The sequence below is a fragment of the Hylobates moloch genome, unplaced genomic scaffold (genome assembly GCF_009828535.3).
Source record: "Hylobates moloch isolate HMO894 unplaced genomic scaffold, HMol_V3 SCAFFOLD_2, whole genome shotgun sequence".
NCBI classification, from domain to species: domain Eukaryota; kingdom Metazoa; phylum Chordata; class Mammalia; order Primates; family Hylobatidae; genus Hylobates; species Hylobates moloch.
In genome coordinates, this window is record NW_026652277.1 from 33,458,859 (window position 1) to 33,477,832 (window position 18,974).

The 18,974-nt window shown below is 37.7% G+C and overlaps 1 protein-coding gene and 1 long non-coding RNA gene across 2 annotated transcripts in view; one reads left to right on the plus strand and one right to left on the minus strand.

Moving 5' to 3' along the window:
* Positions 1 to 17,548, plus strand: ADH6 (alcohol dehydrogenase 6 (class V)). The gene is made up of 9 exons (XM_032134646.2): positions 1 to 112; positions 2,972 to 3,073; positions 5,529 to 5,670; positions 9,061 to 9,148; positions 9,265 to 9,481; positions 10,607 to 10,868; positions 11,953 to 12,088; positions 15,124 to 15,262; positions 15,947 to 17,548. Exons 1-7 carry the CDS (start codon positions 95 to 97, stop codon positions 11,976 to 11,978), a joined length of 855 nt encoding a protein of 284 aa, XP_031990537.1. The 5' UTR covers positions 1 to 94; the 3' UTR covers positions 11,979 to 12,088; positions 15,124 to 15,262; positions 15,947 to 17,548.
* Positions 10,874 to 18,974, minus strand: part of LOC131382176 (uncharacterized) — a 59,011-nt gene continuing 50,910 nt past the window's right edge. Inside the window, exons 2-3 of the long non-coding RNA XR_009211428.1 lie at positions 15,755 to 15,829; positions 10,874 to 12,119 (exon numbers count right to left, since the gene is read on the minus strand). This is a non-coding gene — a long non-coding RNA (uncharacterized LOC131382176). The remainder of the gene's footprint in view (positions 12,120 to 15,754; positions 15,830 to 18,974) is intronic.

Genomic DNA, 18,974 nt, shown 5'->3' on the forward strand with positions numbered 1-18,974 from the left:
ACCAGTCGCCTGTGTACCTTTGTACTTTCTACAGTGAAAGTTGCAACAGGATCTCCCTTTCTCAATAAATTCGTCTGTGGTGGAGAAAATCAGCATGAGTGCTACAGGCCAAGTAGATGCAGTCTTATTCTTTATGTTGTGTCATATCTTTGTCAGTTTGTGTGCTCATCTCTTTACCAGCATCTCATCGCCCAGCTAGTCTCTGGGCTCCTAAAGGTGAGAGGCTGTCATAATCATAGTATCTCTCCTCCTCCTCCTCTCCATTTTCCTTAATTCCCTTTTGACCTCCCTCAGTTCTCTCATCTCTTCAATAAGTAATGTCCAAGCCCTTTATCAGAATTTCCAGAGTTAAATATATATCCCCTTCTCCAAGGATCTCACAGAGAGACAATAATTATAAAAGAGCAATTATAAAGCAATATACAAGGATAGTAAAGGAGAAAGAGGATGGGAGCCTGAAGGAAAAGTTCATAACCCAGCTTGGCTTCCCAGAGTTGATACCAAAGGGGAAATCACTGGAGAAATATGAATTCACCAGGTAAAGGAGAAGTGTGTGCAGGCAGATAAAACAACATAAGGAGTAATACAGAGACTGAGAAAATATCCCATGCAAGAAGCTTCAGAATATGTTTGGGGACTGAAAGGTAAAGCCTGAAACACAAAGTGACAGGAAATAAGGTTGGAGAGACTGACAAGAGAGAAAACCCTGATGTCAGTAGATCCAGGTAAGCAAATGGTAACAACATCATTTTTAGATAGGAGATTGGTGTGATTAGAATTATATTTCAAATGGCAATGGTATAAAGGGTGATTTTGAAGGTGGTAAAAGCAAGAAAGAGATAAAGCAGAAAGCTTTTTTAGTACTAGCAGGAGTAGAGAAAAGAAGACATATCCCAGAAAAATTTAGACTGTGAAGATCAAGGGACAGAAAAATTGAGGCTACTTCCCAGGTTTCTATCTTGGGTGAGTGAACACATTGACATAGAGGTAGCAGAGGGAGGAATATATTGAGTGTTTTGTCCACTAGAGCATGGTGGAAGGTGGAGATGGGAAAAAGAAATAATGATATGTTCATGTTTTAACATGTTGAGTTTGAGATATGTCCAGTACCTTCAAACAGCAAATGAATACATTAGCCTATAACTTAGGGAGAAATATGTCCCATAAATATAGATTACTCACATAAAGGTAGTGGTTGAATCTGCAAAAATAGATAAGACCACACAGAAAGAGAATTTATAGTGACAACGGTGGTGGCCTGAAATCAGAACCTTTAAGAACCACCTTGCCACCAACAACTTCTCCAACCTCAATCTACCAATAGACACCATTTGATGATTGCCTCCATTCCTTACTCCATAACTCAAACTTCCACCCCAAAACTGATTTTTCCCATGCTTAGGATCACAGATAACTCCCACACTGTAATGCCATTCCTACCCTGAAACAACCACCAGGCCCTTTATTCATAGTAATATAAAAAGTATGACATCTGCAATCCCACTACTGGGTACCTACCCACAGGAAGATAGTATATTAAAGGTATACCTGAACTTGCCTGTTTATTGCAGCACTATTAACAATAGCAAAGACATAGAATCAACCTAAGTATCCATCAACGGATGAATGGATAAACAAAATGTGGTACATATACACAATGGAGTACTATTCAGCCATAAAAAAGAATGAGATCCTGTCATCTGCAGCAACAGGGATAGAACTGAAGATCATTATCTTAGGTGAAATAAGCCAGGCACAAAAAGACAAATATCACACGTTCTTACGCATATGTGGGAGCTAAAAAGTTTGAACACATGGAGGTAGAGAGTGGAAAAATAGGTAACAGAGACTGGGAAGGGTGAGTGGAGAGGATGATGATAAGTGGGTGAAAAGGTACAAACATGGGTGGGCGTGGTGGCTCACGCCTGTAATCCCAGCACTTTGGGAGGCTGAGGTGGGCGGATCATGACGTCAGGAGATCGAGACCATCCTGGCTAACACAGTGAAATCCTGTCTCTACTAAAAATACAAAAAAATTAGCCAGGCGTGGTGGCGGACGCCTGTAGTCCCAGGTACTCGGGAGGCTGAGGCAGGAGAATGGCATGAACCCGGGAGGCGGAGCTTGCAGTGAGCCGAGATCGTGCTACTGCACTCCAGCCTGGGCGACAGAGTGAGGCTCCAAACCAAAAAAAAAAAAAAACTACAAACATACAATAAGATAGAAGGAATAAATTCAATGTTTGATACCAGAGTAGGATCACTATTCTCAACAAAAATGTATTATACTCAGATAATGGACACCCTGAAAACCCTTACTTGGTCACTACACATTATATACATGTAACAAAATTTTTCATGTACGCCATAAATAGTCACAATTTTTTTTTTTTTTAGATGGCGTCTCACTCTGTTGACAGACTGGAGTACAGTGGCATGATCTCGGCTCACTGCAACCTCCGTCTCCCAGGTTCAAGCGATTCTCCTGCCTCAGCCTCCCGAGTAGCTAGGATTACAGGTGCAGGCCACCACGCCTGGCTAATTTTTGTATTTTTAGTAGAGATACGGTTTCACCATGTTGGTCAGGCTGGTCTCAAACTCCTGACCTCATGATCCGCCCGCTTCGGCCTCCCAAAGTGCTGAGATTACAGGCGTGAGCCACCGTGCCTGGCCAATAGGCATAATTTTTTTAATTAAAATCTTTAAAAGTATGACATCTATCCTCTTGGTCATGTTACACTTTGTAAATATAGTTGGTATTTTCAAAACTAATTTGAATACAGAGGCTGATAGTACAAGAAAACTTAAATTGGGGTCAGAAAGACTACCTTCAGCATATATTTATTCTTTTTTTTTCTTGAGTGCAGAAAATTGGACTAATCCAATTTAGTGATTCGATAATCACTAATATAGCAATCTTCCAACTCCCAAGCTTAAGGAGTTTCTCTTTCTGCCCCTGTATTCTATTTCCCAGGTTATCAGATGCAAAGCAGCCATACTCTGGAAGCCTGGTGCACCATTTTCTATTGAGGAGGTAGAAGTGGCCCCACCAAAGGCAAAGGAAGTCTGCATAAAGGTAAAAAAAAATAAAAATAAAAAAATAAAAAATAAATAAAATAAAATAAAATAAAATAAAATCACACCAAAAGCCAAAAGCCAGAGCTTCTTACTGTAAGTTACATATTCTTATCAGGATACTCAACTCAGAAAAAAAAATAATAAAACTACATATCTTTGTATTTCTTTTTCATTAAACATTTCCATCAATTTTTAAATCCAGCCAGATAAAAGGTTAGGGAGGTAAAGCATAGGCTAACTGCCCAAAGGATAAAACTCAGGCTTATTTACAGCTATTGTACTAATTATTAATTTAAAAAAATTCTACCCGCAAATCCTATTTTAATCTGTACTTGTAAATTTTTATGGCATCCTTCATAATATTTGTCTTGAAATATTTTGAATAAAAATTGTTTAATTACAGACAAATCATCTCTGAATCTGGAAATTCAAGTTAGAGCTGGAAGGGCCTTAGGGATACCTGATATTTTACAGATGCAAAGACTGAAGCCAGCTGCAGTTTAGTGACTGGTCACACAGCTAGTAGAGTAAAAATGTAGACTAGTTTTTCTTGGCCGAGCGTGATAGCTCATCCCTGTAATCCTAGCACTCTGGGAGGCAGAGGCGGGAAGATTGCTTGAGTGCAGGAGATGAGAATAGTTTTTCTCAACCTTGGTTACCTATTTGGAATCAGCTAGAAGCTTTGAAAAATGTTGATAACCAAGTCCCATCCCCAGAAATTCTGAAATTGTGATTTAATTGGTCTGGGGTGCAGCCTGGACATGGAAAGTTTTTAAATTGCCTCCAGATGGTTCTATAGGCCTCCTCCAAACTAGAAAATAGTTTACCTGACTTGCAGTTCAGAGTCCTTTGTTATTATTTTAATTGTAACAATAAAGAATAAGTACAGTTTAATGATAGATTACAAAGAGACAGTCATTTTCTAAGTCATCTCATCTGCACAGTTCATGCCTTCTTCTCAGAGAGCCTTCTCCATCCTACATCCCCTATGGAGTAAGCAGTGGGCTATTGGGTTGTCCGTATCCACTCCCCACCCACAGGGTCACAACTCATGCAACCAGGTTTGGACCCTCACTCAAAGACATTCAACCATTAACAGACAAGCTACACATCTGAATCTCTCACCAGTGAATTTGAACCAAGACATGGGCACTATAGCAGAGTAAGTGATGGCAGGCAATGGTGAGGTTAGGCAGACTCATCACTGGTAACTGTTTTTAACTATGATCAGCAAAATAAACGGAGAAAGCCAATCTGCAGAGAATAATAGGTGAATGCAACTATGCCCATATTGAATCAAAGTAAAGAGTTAAAGAGAATGACTATTCGGTAAATGTCTAGGTCCATGAGGTCTGACAGCACTTTCTACAGTTGGGTTGCAGGCAATTCAGGCAATTTTATGGTATTATTCCAATAATCCTCCTTTTACATGCACAAATTTCAATATATTTCATTTCTTGACTAAGGATTGTGTGCATGTGAATGTGGGGCTATGTGTATGCAAACTTCATATTTATTTTAGAAATGAAGAAACTGAGACCCAGAAAGAAAAATTTACCCCCAAGTTCACACAGCTGAGAAGAGGGAGAGCCAGTATTTCATCCCTGAACTCTTAACCACTGTTCTGGAGTGCCTTCATTTTAAACTGTCTGGCTAACTTACAATAAAGTGGGATTATGACTTGTACAAATAACAAAACTATAAAGCTCACTTGTAAAATAAATTAAGGTTTTAATTAAATCATAATAGGAAACATTATTCCTTTGCCTCCTGTGTTCCGATTTCTTTATTTCATTTCATTTTAGAGACAGGGTCTCACTCTGTCACCCAGACTGGAGTGCAGTGGTACAAAATCATAGCTCACTGCAGCCTCGAACTACTGGGCTCAAGTGATCCTCCCACTTCAGCCTCCCAAGCAGCTTGGACTACAGATGCATGCCACCATGCCTGGCTAATTTATTTATTTATTGTAGAGATGGGGGTCTCACTATTTTGCCCAAGCTGATCTCATACTCCTGCCCTTGAGTGATTCTCCTGCCTCAGCCTCCCGAGATGCTGGGATTTTAAGCATAAGCCACTGCACTCAGCTCAATTCCTTTATTTTTATAGTCAGTCTTTCTCCTCCACACTTCCATCTACAAGATCAATGAAGCCAATTGAGACCTCAGACATCAAGTTACACTGCAATTTTACAGCTTCTCTTCTGACCCCATTCTACCCACCCTCCCCAGTAAATTTTCAATCATCATCTTGCTTCTGAAATCAGCTAATGAAAAACATTTCGTTGCTTTAACAAATTATTATTGACCCTTCCCTAGAATTAAAACTGATAAGAAATGAATGCATTGTATAAATGGAGAATATCAAACTAGCAAAAAGCCTTACAGTCAACAACTCTAAAACACCATTATCTGAAACAGCAGGAGCTGCAGTACTCTTTGCCTTCCATACAGGTTGTGGCCACCGGACTGTGTGGTACAGAGATGAAAGTGTTGGGGAGTAAACACTTGGACCTCTTGTATCCCACCATCTTGGGCCATGAAGGGGCTAGAATCGTTGAGAGTGTTGGAGAAGGAGTAAGCACAGTGAAACCAGGTAGGAATTAGCACCTGGTAACAGGAAACAGCTACAACTTGGAACCAATATCAAGAAAATGATAAGCACCCCTTAAGTATGTCAGGATCAAGTGAAATAAAAGGTGAAATGTTGCCAACTTCTTAGAAAAGGAGGGATAATTACTTGTAAGTTACATAAAATACTAAATATATCGTATTATTTGCATTTACATTTTGAAAATAAGAAAAAACAAGAAGTAGAATGCACTGAAACTGGACTTGAAAGTACAAATTGAACAATTATTTAAATGAGGCATATGATAAATAATCAAACACATTTGTGGAACCAAATAAAGAAGCAGTCCAGAATTGAATCCAAATAAGCATAAGAAGTTAATGCAGCATGAGGTTTGTCTTTCAAACTAAGAGTGGAAACAGATTATTCAACAAATTGTGTTGAAACAACTAGATAGTTATCAGCACTAAAAAAGTAAATTGGGTTGCCATCTCATTCTTTATATAAAAAAATTATACATGCATCTAAAAATTAAATGTGAAAAGTAAAACCATAGAAGTACTATAAAATAACATGGGAGAACACTGTATTATCTCGGAGGAGGGAAGGAAATTTTAATCAATACAAAAAAAACCCAGAAGATATAAAATAGATATTTATATAGATAAATTTGACAATGTAAAAATTACATAGATTCTGCATGTTTAAAAAAACCCCAAAAGTCAAAACCCAGTATGACAATGGACCAATTTTCTTAATATAGAAATAATTTCTTTAAAAGCAATTTTTAAAAGCTGAGTAAAAAATGGGCAAACAAAATATATGTCTAATTTAAAGAAATATGTATATACACATATATGTGTGTGTGTGTGTATATATATATATATATATATATATATATATGAATGCTTTTAAACACATTAAAATATGCCCAACCTCAGACATATTAAAAATAAATAACAGTTTAAAAGGCTGGGGGTGGGAAAAATGAAGAGATGTGGTCAAATGATATAAAATTTCTGCTAGACAGGAAAAATAAGTTTTTTGAGAACTATTGAACAGCATGGTGATTACAGTTGATAAAAATGAATTATACTATATTTCAAAATTGCTAAGAGCATACATTTCAAATGTTCTCACAACAAAATATAAGTCTTCAAGTGTTTAACATGTTAATTACTTTGATTTAATCATCCCATATTATATATACATAATATCACATTGTACCCCATAAATATATAATTTGTCAATTTACAATAACATTTTAAAATGCAGTGAAAAAACACTTTTTCCCTAGCAGATCAGCAAAGATTAAGAAGTTTGATAATATATAGAGTTGACAAGAATATAGGCAGACAGCTCCCTAATATCTTATTGTTTGGAACGTAGATTTGCTCAACTCTAAATGCGGTAATATGTAATATCATTTAAATTTATACATTCTTGGACACAAGTTTCAATTCTAGAAACTTATTCCATAGATATATGTTCATGTACTCATTTTCTATTGCTGCTGGAAAAAATCACCACAAATATAACAGTTTACAGCAACACAAATTTATTATCTCAGTTTCTATAGGTCAAAAATCTGAGTGGGCTTGGCTGAGTTCTCTGCTCACGTTTCAAGGTCAAAACCAAGGGGGTAGCCAACTGGGTCCTTATCTGGAGTCTCTGGAGAAAAATCCACTTCCAAGTTCATTCAAGTAGTTTTCGGCCGGGCGCTGTGGCTCACGCTTGTAATCCCAGCACTTTGGGAGGCCGAGGCGGGCGGATCACGAGGTCAGGAGATTGAGACCACAGTGAAACCCCGTCTCTACTAAAAAATACAAAAAATTAGCCAGGCGTGGTGGCGGGCGCCTGTAGTCCCAGCTACTCGGAGAGGCTGAGGCAGGAGAATGGCGTGAACCCGGGAGGCGGAGCTTGCAGTGAGCCAAGATTGCGCCACTGCCCTCCAGCCTGGGCAACAGAGCGAGACTCCGTCTTAAATTTAAAAAAAAAAAAAAAAAAAGTAGTTTTCAGAACCCAATTCCTTGAGGCTGTAGGACTGAGATCCTTATTTCCTCACCAGTGGTCAGCTCCCTGAAATTGCTCACAGTTCTTCCTCTGTAGCACCTTCCAGCCTCGAAGCAGCCATGGCCCACTAAATCCTTCCACTGGTGTTAAGTCACTTTTACTTCCTCTTCTGCCTTCCTCTGCTCTTCTTCTTTTGATGGCTCATGTGATTACCTTGGGTCCACCTGGATAATTCAGTATAATCTCTCTATCTTAATGATAACTGATTAGTAACCTTAGTTACATCTACAGAGTACCCCTTGCCACGTAGCATAACATATTCACAGGCATGACACCACAACATAGTCACAGTTTCTAGGGATTTGTGCAGGATATCTTTGGGAGGGCATTTTAGAACTCTGTCTACAATAATATACTCATTGCATTATTGGTTTTAGTGTTGGGGTGGAGAGAAACAAAGAACAATCTAAATATCTATCAGTGTTCATGGCATTGGTTAATGATGGAGCACTATATATACTAAAATAGAAAGCTCCATGATACAGTGTTAAGTAAAAAAGCTAGGCCCAAACCAGGGTAGATAGCATGCTTACCTTTGCATTTTTAAAGGGGTTACAGCACTGAAAAATATCATGGTTACTGGTCAGAGTACCTGTCTCTAAGATGGGGAACTGGGGAATAGAGTGATAATTTTCACTTTTGTGCAGTTAAAATTTTTACCATATGTATGTGTTACTTTTTAAAAAATAAAAATAAATAAAATAGAAGAAACTAAATCTTAATAAGGTTTTTAACTAAAAGTATAAAACAAATTTCTCTGGTTTACAGTGTTAGACCATGGGGGCAGCCAGTCAAATACATCACAGGCAAGCTCTTCTAATCATGTCCTGATACTTTGACCACTGCTAGAGAAATCTGCCTACCTTTGATCTCTACAGTCAAGAAGAAAGGGTTGATGTCAAACACAGAGAATAGCATAGAAGCAATTTTTTTCTCCCTAATCCAGAGCTTACTCTGTGAGTATGTAGTATCTATACTATTTTAAATTCAATCCCTGAGAGAGGAAATTAGTGTTGAAAATGTAAGAAGAGATAAGACTTGACTGAATGGATATATGACAAAAAACTATTTCATACTCCAAAAGGAACTTACAAAGGAGGCAAATCTGGGGCCAGTTCCTCAAGATTCAGCCACTGAGCCCAGGGCTGGGCCCAGATGCTAAAGACATTCTCTCTTTTTGTAAGTATTTGATATTCTTTGTGGTATCAAGCACAACTGAATGTGGAAATAATTCTCAGCTGTCATTTCTTCTTGGGTGCCTTGCTGTCAAAATCCTGAAAGACAGCTATCTCTTTACTCTAAAAAATAATACGTTAATAAGACATGATTTTGCTCTTTTAGGTGACAAAGTTATCACACTCTTTCTGCCACAGTGTGGAGAATGTACCTCTTGCCTGAATTCTGCGGGCAATTTTTGTATACAATTCAAGTAAGTTTTTACTAATATTTTCTTTTTGAAAACTTAATTCACTTTCATTGGAGAAGATCTAAGCTTTCTAATTCAAAATAAACTTTGTGTTTTGTTTTTCATTTTGTCTATAAAAGACAGTCAAAAACCCAACTGATGTCTGATGGTACCAGCAGGTTTACCTGCAAGGGAAAATCAATATATCACTTTGGTAATACCAGCACCTTCTCTGAATATACAGTGATAAAGGAAATCTCAGTTGCCAAGATTGATGCAGTTGCTCCTCTGGAGAAAGTATGCCTAATTAGCTGTGGCTTTTCCACAGGGTTTGGTGCTGCAATCAATACTGCCAACGTGAGGGGCATTTATACCCATTTAGAAGGGAATTATTGGGATATGGAGTTGAAAGGCCTCTTGTATCTTGGTCATGTCTTATCATACCAAAGGAAAAATCCCAAGCCTGACTCCAAACATCCTTGAGTTCTCTGCTATCTACCTAGTCATCCCACACCCCCTTCAACATTTTTCCCATTCCCTCTTGGTGAGTAGTAAATGACAGATTAAGTCTGGATGCCATTCACAAGTGGAAAGATCAGGAATTACTGGAAATTAAATCTAACATAGTAACATGTGACCTTTCATATTCCAGTTTATCCTTTCTTTCCTTAGACAAATATTTTCGGAGCCATTCACTGTCCCAGGTGCTAGAATTCAGCAGCTAACAAAACTCATGAAGCTAATATTATATTGCATGATATATTAGGTAGTGATAAATGCTAATAAAAAGAAAAGGAGAGTAAAGGAGCCAAGTGATGAAGTAGGTGTTACTACATTAGACAGATGGACCAGGGGATCCCACTCTGGCTGAATGGGCTGCTATTGAACTCTTATTTCTAAAACATCACTCAAACCTTCCCAGCTCCCTTCTTAAAGGTGCTGTTGAATTTTAGGACTTTGCCTTTTCCAGTGTCCATCAGTCCCAATACTATACAGAGAGATAGAATGGAAAAAAAATTATTTAAATTAGTCCTATGTAGGACAGTACTCGATAAAAAAAAAGCCTTTGCCTTCACAAGGCATTGACACTATAAGTAATGAAAAATTTACAGAGAGAGAGAGAAATAGTTGTAGGAAGATAGAGATAATTTTAAAGAACTCAAAAATATCTGGAATTAAATACACTGTCAAATAAGTCTTAAGATTCAATGAAAATTCATTTAAATTACTATTCAGACTAATTCCTGGGACTTGAAACTCTAATTTCAGGTAGTTTTTTGTTCCTGTAACAAAAGTATTCCATATCTAGAAATATTTTTGAAAAATCAAAACTTTCTAGTTATAATATGTTATGTAAGTAAACATCATTTGCTTATGACTCATTAAAAAATACATGCATATAGACTTAGCCTTCCCAACTGAGTAAAGGTGTATGTTCTCTTTGCTTTTTGTTTTCTGGGTTTTCTGCCTGTATGTGTTTAGGTGACTCCAGGTTCTACCTGTGCTGTGTTTGGCCTGGGAGGAGTCGGCTTGTCTGTTGTCATGGGTTGTAAAGCGGCAGGAGCAGCCAGGATCATTGGAGTGGATGTCAACATGGAGAAATTTAAGAAGGCACAGGAATTGGGTGCTACTGAGAGCTTCAACCCTCAGGACTTAAAGAAACCCATTCAAGAAGTTTTATTAGATATGACAGATGCTGGTATAGACTTCTGCTTTGAGGCCATTGGAAATCTGGAATGTTCTGGTATGTAATCCTCTGGAGTGAAAATTACCAATACTTTTACCAGTCATCATTTTAGATTATAGTTGAATGAGCTTTCTGAAATTCTCTCCACTTAGCTCTATTTAATTTTCCTTGTGTTCCATGACATCTCAGCTGGTGCCCTCTGTGTACTCCTACAAATTTGTTCACTATCCCAGATACTAAATCTAGAACTTTCATATAATTCAAAGCCAGAAGTTTTAAGCAAGATAAGGTTAAAATTTGATTAATGACCTTATAAATCAATGTGCTTTTCACTTTCAGTCGTCTTTCATGTCGGATCTGAGATGTTTCCAAGAAAAATATTTACTAGTCATGATTAAACAGGTTCATTTCAAAAATAAAAGGGAAAAAAAGTGGTGGTTTTTCCGGCTAAACATGGTTTATATAAAAGAATAGAAAGTGAGGGGAAGTTACTTCAAAATCTGAGGCTTGTTTTCTTTGGGGATTTGAAGAAATAGTGTATTATTAGGTTGCATGGCTCTATCTTCTAGTCAGCTGTATGGAAACTCAACAACTGCCTCTTCCAACTTGGGCCCTTTTCCCAGCATAAAATATCTTTTCATGATTCACCATACATAAATTCCTTTATCTGTAAGAAGATACAGCAAAACCTTTCTCACACTCTTACTCTGAGAAATAGCCTTTGAACATAACGAATGTAACGGTATCTGTTTCTCACTTTGCTATCCTCTTATTATATAAATATCTATCTTCTTAGATGTCTAAAAGAAAAATGTCAATTCTTACCAGCCATCTGCATCAGTAATAATTTTTATGAAAATTATTTTTATTATTATCACTACTGTGGATGTTTTTACTATATTCATTTTTGTTATTTCCATTTCTTGAGTCCTAAAGTGCCAGGTACTATGCTAGGCAACATACAACGTCTTATATGTGTTTCATAGCATCCTTACAAGATAAATGTTACTTCAAATGAGAATAGGGAGAATCAGAAAAGAAAGTCATAGACCATTTAGAAGTTAAGCTGAAATTAAGACGTAGGCTCAATCCTCACATACATCTTTTAACCCCTATACTGTATTGCATCACTTTCTAACAGGCAGCTGCCCTCGCCTCCTGCAATGAGAGTTATGGGGTCTGTGTGGTTGTTGGGGTGTTGCCTGCTGGTGTTCAACTCAAAATCAGTGGCCAGTTGTTCTTCTCAGGACGTTCTTTGAAGGGTTCTGTTTTTGGAGGTATGGATGAAGCAGGGAAGGGTGGAAATGCCTGAGGAGGTGAAGGTGGGAAATAGAAAAATGTACCATAAACGCTTAAGAAAGGACATAAAACAACAGCTTTATATTACAGATTTTTTTTCAATATATGAATACCCAATACAAAGGGATAGATAGTGGGTGTATCTAGTGCCTCTTGGAAAGCTTTTTCTCATGCAAAGATGGAGAAGAGGTTTTTTAATTGATTGGTAAAGAATCCAGTGTCCCATGCACACGTATGTTTATTGCGGCACTATTCACAATAGCAAAGACTTGGAACCAACCCAAATGTCCAACAACGATAGACTGGATTAAGAAAATGTGGCACATATACACCATGGAATACTATGCAGCCATAAAAAATGATGAGTTCGTGTCCTTTGTAGGGACATGGATGAAACTGGAAAACATCATTCTCAGTAAACTATCGCAAGGACAAAAAACCAAACACCGCATGTTCTCACTCATAGGTGGGAATTGAACAATGAGAACTCATGGACACAGGAAGGGGAACATCACATTCCGGGTACTGTTGTGGGGTGGGGGGTGGGGGGGGCGGGGACAGCATTGGGAGATATACCTAATGCTAAATGACGAGCTAATGGGTGCAGGAAATCAACATGGCACATGGATACATATGTAACAAACCTGCACATTGTGCACATGTACCCTAAAACCTAAAGTATAATAAAAAAAAAAAAAAAGAATCCAGTGTCCAACATTTAAAGCAAACTCCAAATTGAAAAGAAGGCAATATTGTAATCTATAACTATACTTCAGTGAAATTATACATCTGCCAGCTGGGATTCTTTGGAGAATATACTTAGCCATTTGTTGTCATTGTTCAACTCATGTAAAATCTTATCCCAAACAAATGAGTTGTCATGCTACCAACTCAAATATATTAAACATAATGGATTCTTGATTTAAAAGAAATACTATTGATAAAAAAAAAGAATTATTTTACCCAGAGGAAAAATATCTTATAGAATCCTTTGATTTTCTTTTTTTACCTGTCCTGGAACATTTTTATAGACTTTAGAAGAGTATTTTATTGAAAAAGTAGAAGACAAACTAAATTAAATAAATCTGCTTAAGATTCTGGGCTCATAAGCAAGAAATCTGAAATTTATGAAGAAACGTATTTATCCAGAAACTCTGGGCAATCTGAATGCCTGGGCAAAAAGAGATGAGAATTAGAGGAGTGCCTGAATTACTTGCACAAGTGAGCTGTCTGTAGTCCCCAAGTAAGCTATGGCAGCATGTTATTACAGATATTAGAAGCCTTACCTAATTCATTTATAAAAAGTAGATGCATGGCAGGACCAGCAAGAAAAAAAAAGTAATAATCCAGTTATATATATAATCTATTAAATAGAGGAACTGTAATTTCAGTTCCTCTATTTAAGATCGTTGAATACATCCATTGCCATTTCTCTAAATTTATAGATGATAATGTTAATTCAAAATACACATACTCAGCTAAGTCTTGTAAAAATAAGATTACCAATATTCTTAAAACCCTCAGTGAATGAAACTAATTCACTGGCCACTCTAGCACTCATATAGTGATCATTAATGTAAATTAGTTTATTCCACAAATAGTATAGTCCTCTGGTTCAATCAACAATAGCATTTAACAGGTGTTGGACAGTCCTGCTAAACCTCCTACAATGTGCAAAATAAAGAATGTTCCCCACCCAAAATGCCAGTAGTGCCCTTGTTGAAAAACACTGCCTAGTCCCGTCTGTGGTCCTAGAATTTTCTTTCCTATGTCATTTGGTTGAAATAAGAAAAAAAGTGAAGAGTTGACATAGATGTAAAAATGCTTTATCAGATCACCAATCAAAATATGAAAACAAATAGAAATATACACTGGCCCTTCATGTCATGACATAGAACAGTAATTAGAATTCTTGGTTACATACAACAGAAAGAAACAAATTAAAAATAAATCTATTAGAAGAGTTTGTGGTAGTTTGGAGCATAAGCTGGGGAGCCTAACCTAAGCTAGAACCAAGAAAAGCAAGTAATTGTCAAGATCCTATCACAGAATAATCTGCATAGAACACTGAGCAGATTATGCCACATTACACTTTGCACAATTAACCACACTCACCCTTTCTAGCAATGAGCAGACTGCCAAATTCTGTGTGGTAACTCACTGAGCATGGCATTTAGCACAGTGCTAAATTTAATGCATTTCTTGAAAATCACGGGAATAGAGAAAATACAATGCTAAATTTATCTTACCTTAGCTAACTCCATCTTTGCTTGTGCAATTCTTACTTCCAGAAAGCACATTTTATTCTTATATTGCTTTGTACACATTCTTTTCCCAAGAGCTTTCATTGGGACCGCTGGCACAGTGAGAGTTCTTCTTTTCCTTTAAGCTATTTGACTCTTTTATGAAGTGGCAGATCAAAACATACACGAAGGAATGCACACACAAAAAAATGTGCTATTATTTAGCTTGAGGGAATGCACATACACAAAAAAAGTGCTTCTTTTCATGATTCCCAAGACCTTGGCCTTTGTTATACATTAGATATGGATTCACTGCTCCCCAGTGAAATCAGAAAGCAGATCAAAACATACACATGAGGGAATGCACACACACAAAAAATGTGCTATATATTACACATGAGGGAATGCACACACACAAAATGTGCTTCTTTTCATGATTCCCAAGACCCCATTGGGCCTTTGTTATACATTAGATATGGATTCACTGCTCCCCAGAGATTGCAACATGACACCAGGAACACCTCAAGGCAAGGTCCACATTCTATCTGCTTTGAATTAATTCTCCTCTGTAGTACCAGAAGTCTCCTTTAGGAACACAACCCTCTACATAAGGTGTGTGGTTGGGGCAGGCATTCTCCTGATGACTGAGGCAAGTAAATGGGACAGCCTTAGATTTTCTCAGTGAAAGCCAACAACTTCAGCAGTTACTTTGACCTTTCCTTTATAATGAAGCCTCGTGTATAAAATTCATCATTAATCTGTATTTCCAGGCTGGAAGAGCAGACAGCACATCCCTAAACTGGTTGCTGATTATATGGCAGAGAAGTTGAATCTAGATCCAGTAATTACTCATACTATGAATCTTGATAAAATCAATGAAGCAGTTGAATTAATGAAAACTGGAAAATGGTAAACTGCCCACATAAATTTTATGTCTGTGTGTCTGAGACCAAGAGAAAGGGTGTATGGGCTTTGGAGTAGAAGAAGGGTCATCCCTTCTGCAGAAGCTATGTACAGATAATTGAAGAGGCTTTCAGGAATTTGTAAAGCATCTCCTTCCCCTCTGCATTTTGTTTTATTTCTAGCTAATAAAATACATAATCCTGAAAGTATTTAAGTGTTCACCTACTGTTACCTTTGCCATTAGCATTGTATTTCCAATATGGCTTTTTTTTTACATGACACATTAATGGAAGTCAGCTTGTAAAATTGTAGCTCAAGTTTAAAAACATAAGAATGTAGTTCACAAATAGGCCATTGTTGTATTTGTTGTTCTACTTTGGGGGAGAAGAGGAATTATTCATAGGATTCCAAATTCTGAATCCTATCTTTAGCCCAAAAAACAGAAACCAGCCATAACCCAGAAATTGGCATTCCCCACATGAGTATAAGCTTGCTTACCTACTTTTTACCCTTGGAGTTTCATGTCATTTTTAAAAATCTTCCCATGGCTTATTTAATCTTCTCATTTTTCACCTAAACTAAAGAGAAAAAAATCTAGTTTACTGCTCTACAAAGTGAGAATTTGAAATCCAAAACACAAATGTTGCTCTAAAAATGTTCCAACCTTTTTTCTCTTCTTCTTTTTTTCAGTATCCGCTGTATCCTGTTACTTTAAGTATAATGTAATATATGCAAGACCCAAAGGATATTTCACCAACTCAATGGCATTCGATATAATTTTCATGATTTAGAAGAATTATTCACGCAATCCCATTTCTATATTCTGACTTCTGATTCACTCCGCAGTGGACCTATATCTGGCTTCTGACCTAACCATTTCATCAAAATTGTTCTTATGTAACCCAGCGTCACCGAGGATCAGCCTCCTTTTCAGAGCTAGATTAAGGTTGGCTTGAATCACCCAACTCCACATCCTTCAGACATAAAAGGTCAATGCAAGATGCTCCCATTTTCATAGTTCCTCTACCTGTGGATCTTTATATTCTTGTACACTATGTCTCTCTCACAGGCCTAGACATGAAACTCTGCCATTTTACTCTAAAGAAACAAAACTCCACATTAATGAGTTTATTGAAGATTCAGGTTAACCTGAATCAAGTTAACCCAGTCTCAAATGCTCACTTATCCTATCTCCTTGGCACAAATCTCTCGTCTCCTGGATTGCCAAAGGAAATTCAAATTATTCTTCAATTGGTCAGGATGATTTGACTATCAGCAGCTCATAGTACCCATCTTCATAACTAAGCCACCTACGGATCCAGCAGAAAAAAAAGGGGTGAGGGGAGTCATCATACATGAGGTGGATCATTTACCAGGATCCACACTTCCTACAAAGCGGTTGTAATATTAAACAACAAAACTGTTTTTTATTCCAATCTTCACATAAAACAGGAATAATTGTATACTTTCTTACTAATGTGTCCCACGTAGTTTTTCCTCCAAGAAGTGGCTTAAGGGAAAATGAGCCCCAGTAATGTTTTGTGGCATCCAATCCTTCTATCCTGATCCTTTGACTTTCTGCCCTAGCCCCTCTTAGTTCTCCTAGAATTAGGCCTAAGGTTAAGTGCCCTCTTGGGATATGACTTCCTTCCTTTCCTCTTGATACAAAAAGAGCCTATTACCAACCCTCATACACAAAACAAGCGTTCCCTTCCTAGTTGCAGACTCTTCTGCTCCAGCTGGACTCCCCTAGCTCTGGGCTCCCACTAAATCACACAGGGGCCCCTGCATGTCAGTAAGCTTTGGCTGACATTGGGAGACCAAAAAATGGAATATCATTTTCTGATCTAAACAAAATAGTTTCCTGATTTAACATTGGCCAGCAAGGTGGGCTGCACTCTCAGTCTCTCTGTCCCATCATGGTTTTCACATGATATCAAAGGACTCTCATGAGAGTCTGATCCTCATGAGTTGGGCGTCCTGTGTTTCCCTTTAGGGGCCTGCTTCCTTCAGATAGAGGAGATGGGTGCTATGAAACCTATTCACACTGGACTTGGGATGGCTCTTCTCCATCTTCCCAAGTCTGAGCTGGAGCATCCATGCCCAACTCTGCTCTACTTTTCTATTTCCTGACAGCAGCTAAGGCATGATCCTGTTCTGCCCCCAAATTAACCTTACTAACAGTGAGAACTTGGAGGAGTCTTCAGGTCTTGGGAAATCCAAGTTTTCCCAGAAATGTTTTGTTGTAAACGGTGTCCACACTCTTTGCTCTAATAAAGCTCGGTTCCTTAAACTACTTTGAATGTCTTGTTATGTTGTAGCTCATTGCAAAATTCACCGAATTTTATCACAAATGCAGGAACTCTTTTTTCCTTCTTGTTAATATACAATCAAACATATTACCAAGTACTGGAGACTATCTACATCACTGTATAACCATTCACTGTTGTGGCCACCTTCAAGACCACATTTGAATCCTATCAGGCCTAGTAAACTCTGTGAATAGACTCTGCGAACTGTCTCTGAGTCTCACTGTTTTGTCCGCATTAAGTGTCTTGTTCAAAGCACAAAGCAAAATCTTTCTTTCCAATCCCTGTCACTGCACTTCCCTAGACAGTCACTACACGGGGCAGTTTATGGACTTCAGCAATGTTTACCTAACTCCAGATCCACACTATAGGAGTCCAGCCTTCAGGGAGAACTACAGTTTTTTACAGCTTTTGCCTGCATAATGAGAAGCTTTAAGTTTTTCGTATTTTTACCTGAGAACAAGAATAATTATATGCCAGGCTATCACCCAACAATAATAAAATAATGTGTGTCCATACAATATAAATGCCCCATACTAACACACAAGGTACATGCAAAAGCCCATTATCGTACCACCAGGAATATGCACTACCAGACATTGAGAGTTAATGTTCCCTGATAATATTCATGTGAGAACCATCAGCTCCTACATATTCACAAGGAAGCGTTTATATTGGTGTTGGCACAAGCTTCTGAAAATGTTTTAAATCCTACACACACCCTCAGTTTCCTATTAAATTGTTGTAAGTTAACACTAGGGTTCTCTCTACTGGTGAAATTTGACATTTGCCTACACAATAGTTTCAAAAGAATTTGATTTTTCTCACTTATTTCTCTCTAACATCACTCATAAGCCAGATGACCAGCCACTGGAGGACTGACGAGAGTACGAACTTCGTTCTCTGTTTTTTGGTGGTTTTTTTTTGCCTTTTTGATGAGCTTTGATAGTCTCTTAACTAATCACTCATTCAACCAACATTTATTTAGTAATGTGCATAGTATTGAAGACATAAAAATGACTCATACAGCTTGACATTTAGGGACACATATATGAAAGTAATCAAAATGCAATATAATAACTATTATGTCAGAGGAACAATCAAACAATAAACAGAGGGAAAAAATTAGTCCTACCTAGGAGAGATTAGAGCAAAATACACAGAGAAGGAAACCTTGAGTTGAGCCTCGATGGGTGCATCAGGTTTTGCCAAGTGGAGAAAGAATATTGCAAGCCTATGTAATAGCATGAGAAAAGTTTAAGTTGGTGAAAGAGTATGGTCTGTGATAGTGTATATGAGAAAGGTGAGAGAGAGGTGTGGCTGAACCAAACAATGAAGAGGGGGAAGGATTTAGTTCTATAGACCAGGGATAGTTACAGAAGGTTTTCAAGGAAAGCATTGGCATGCCC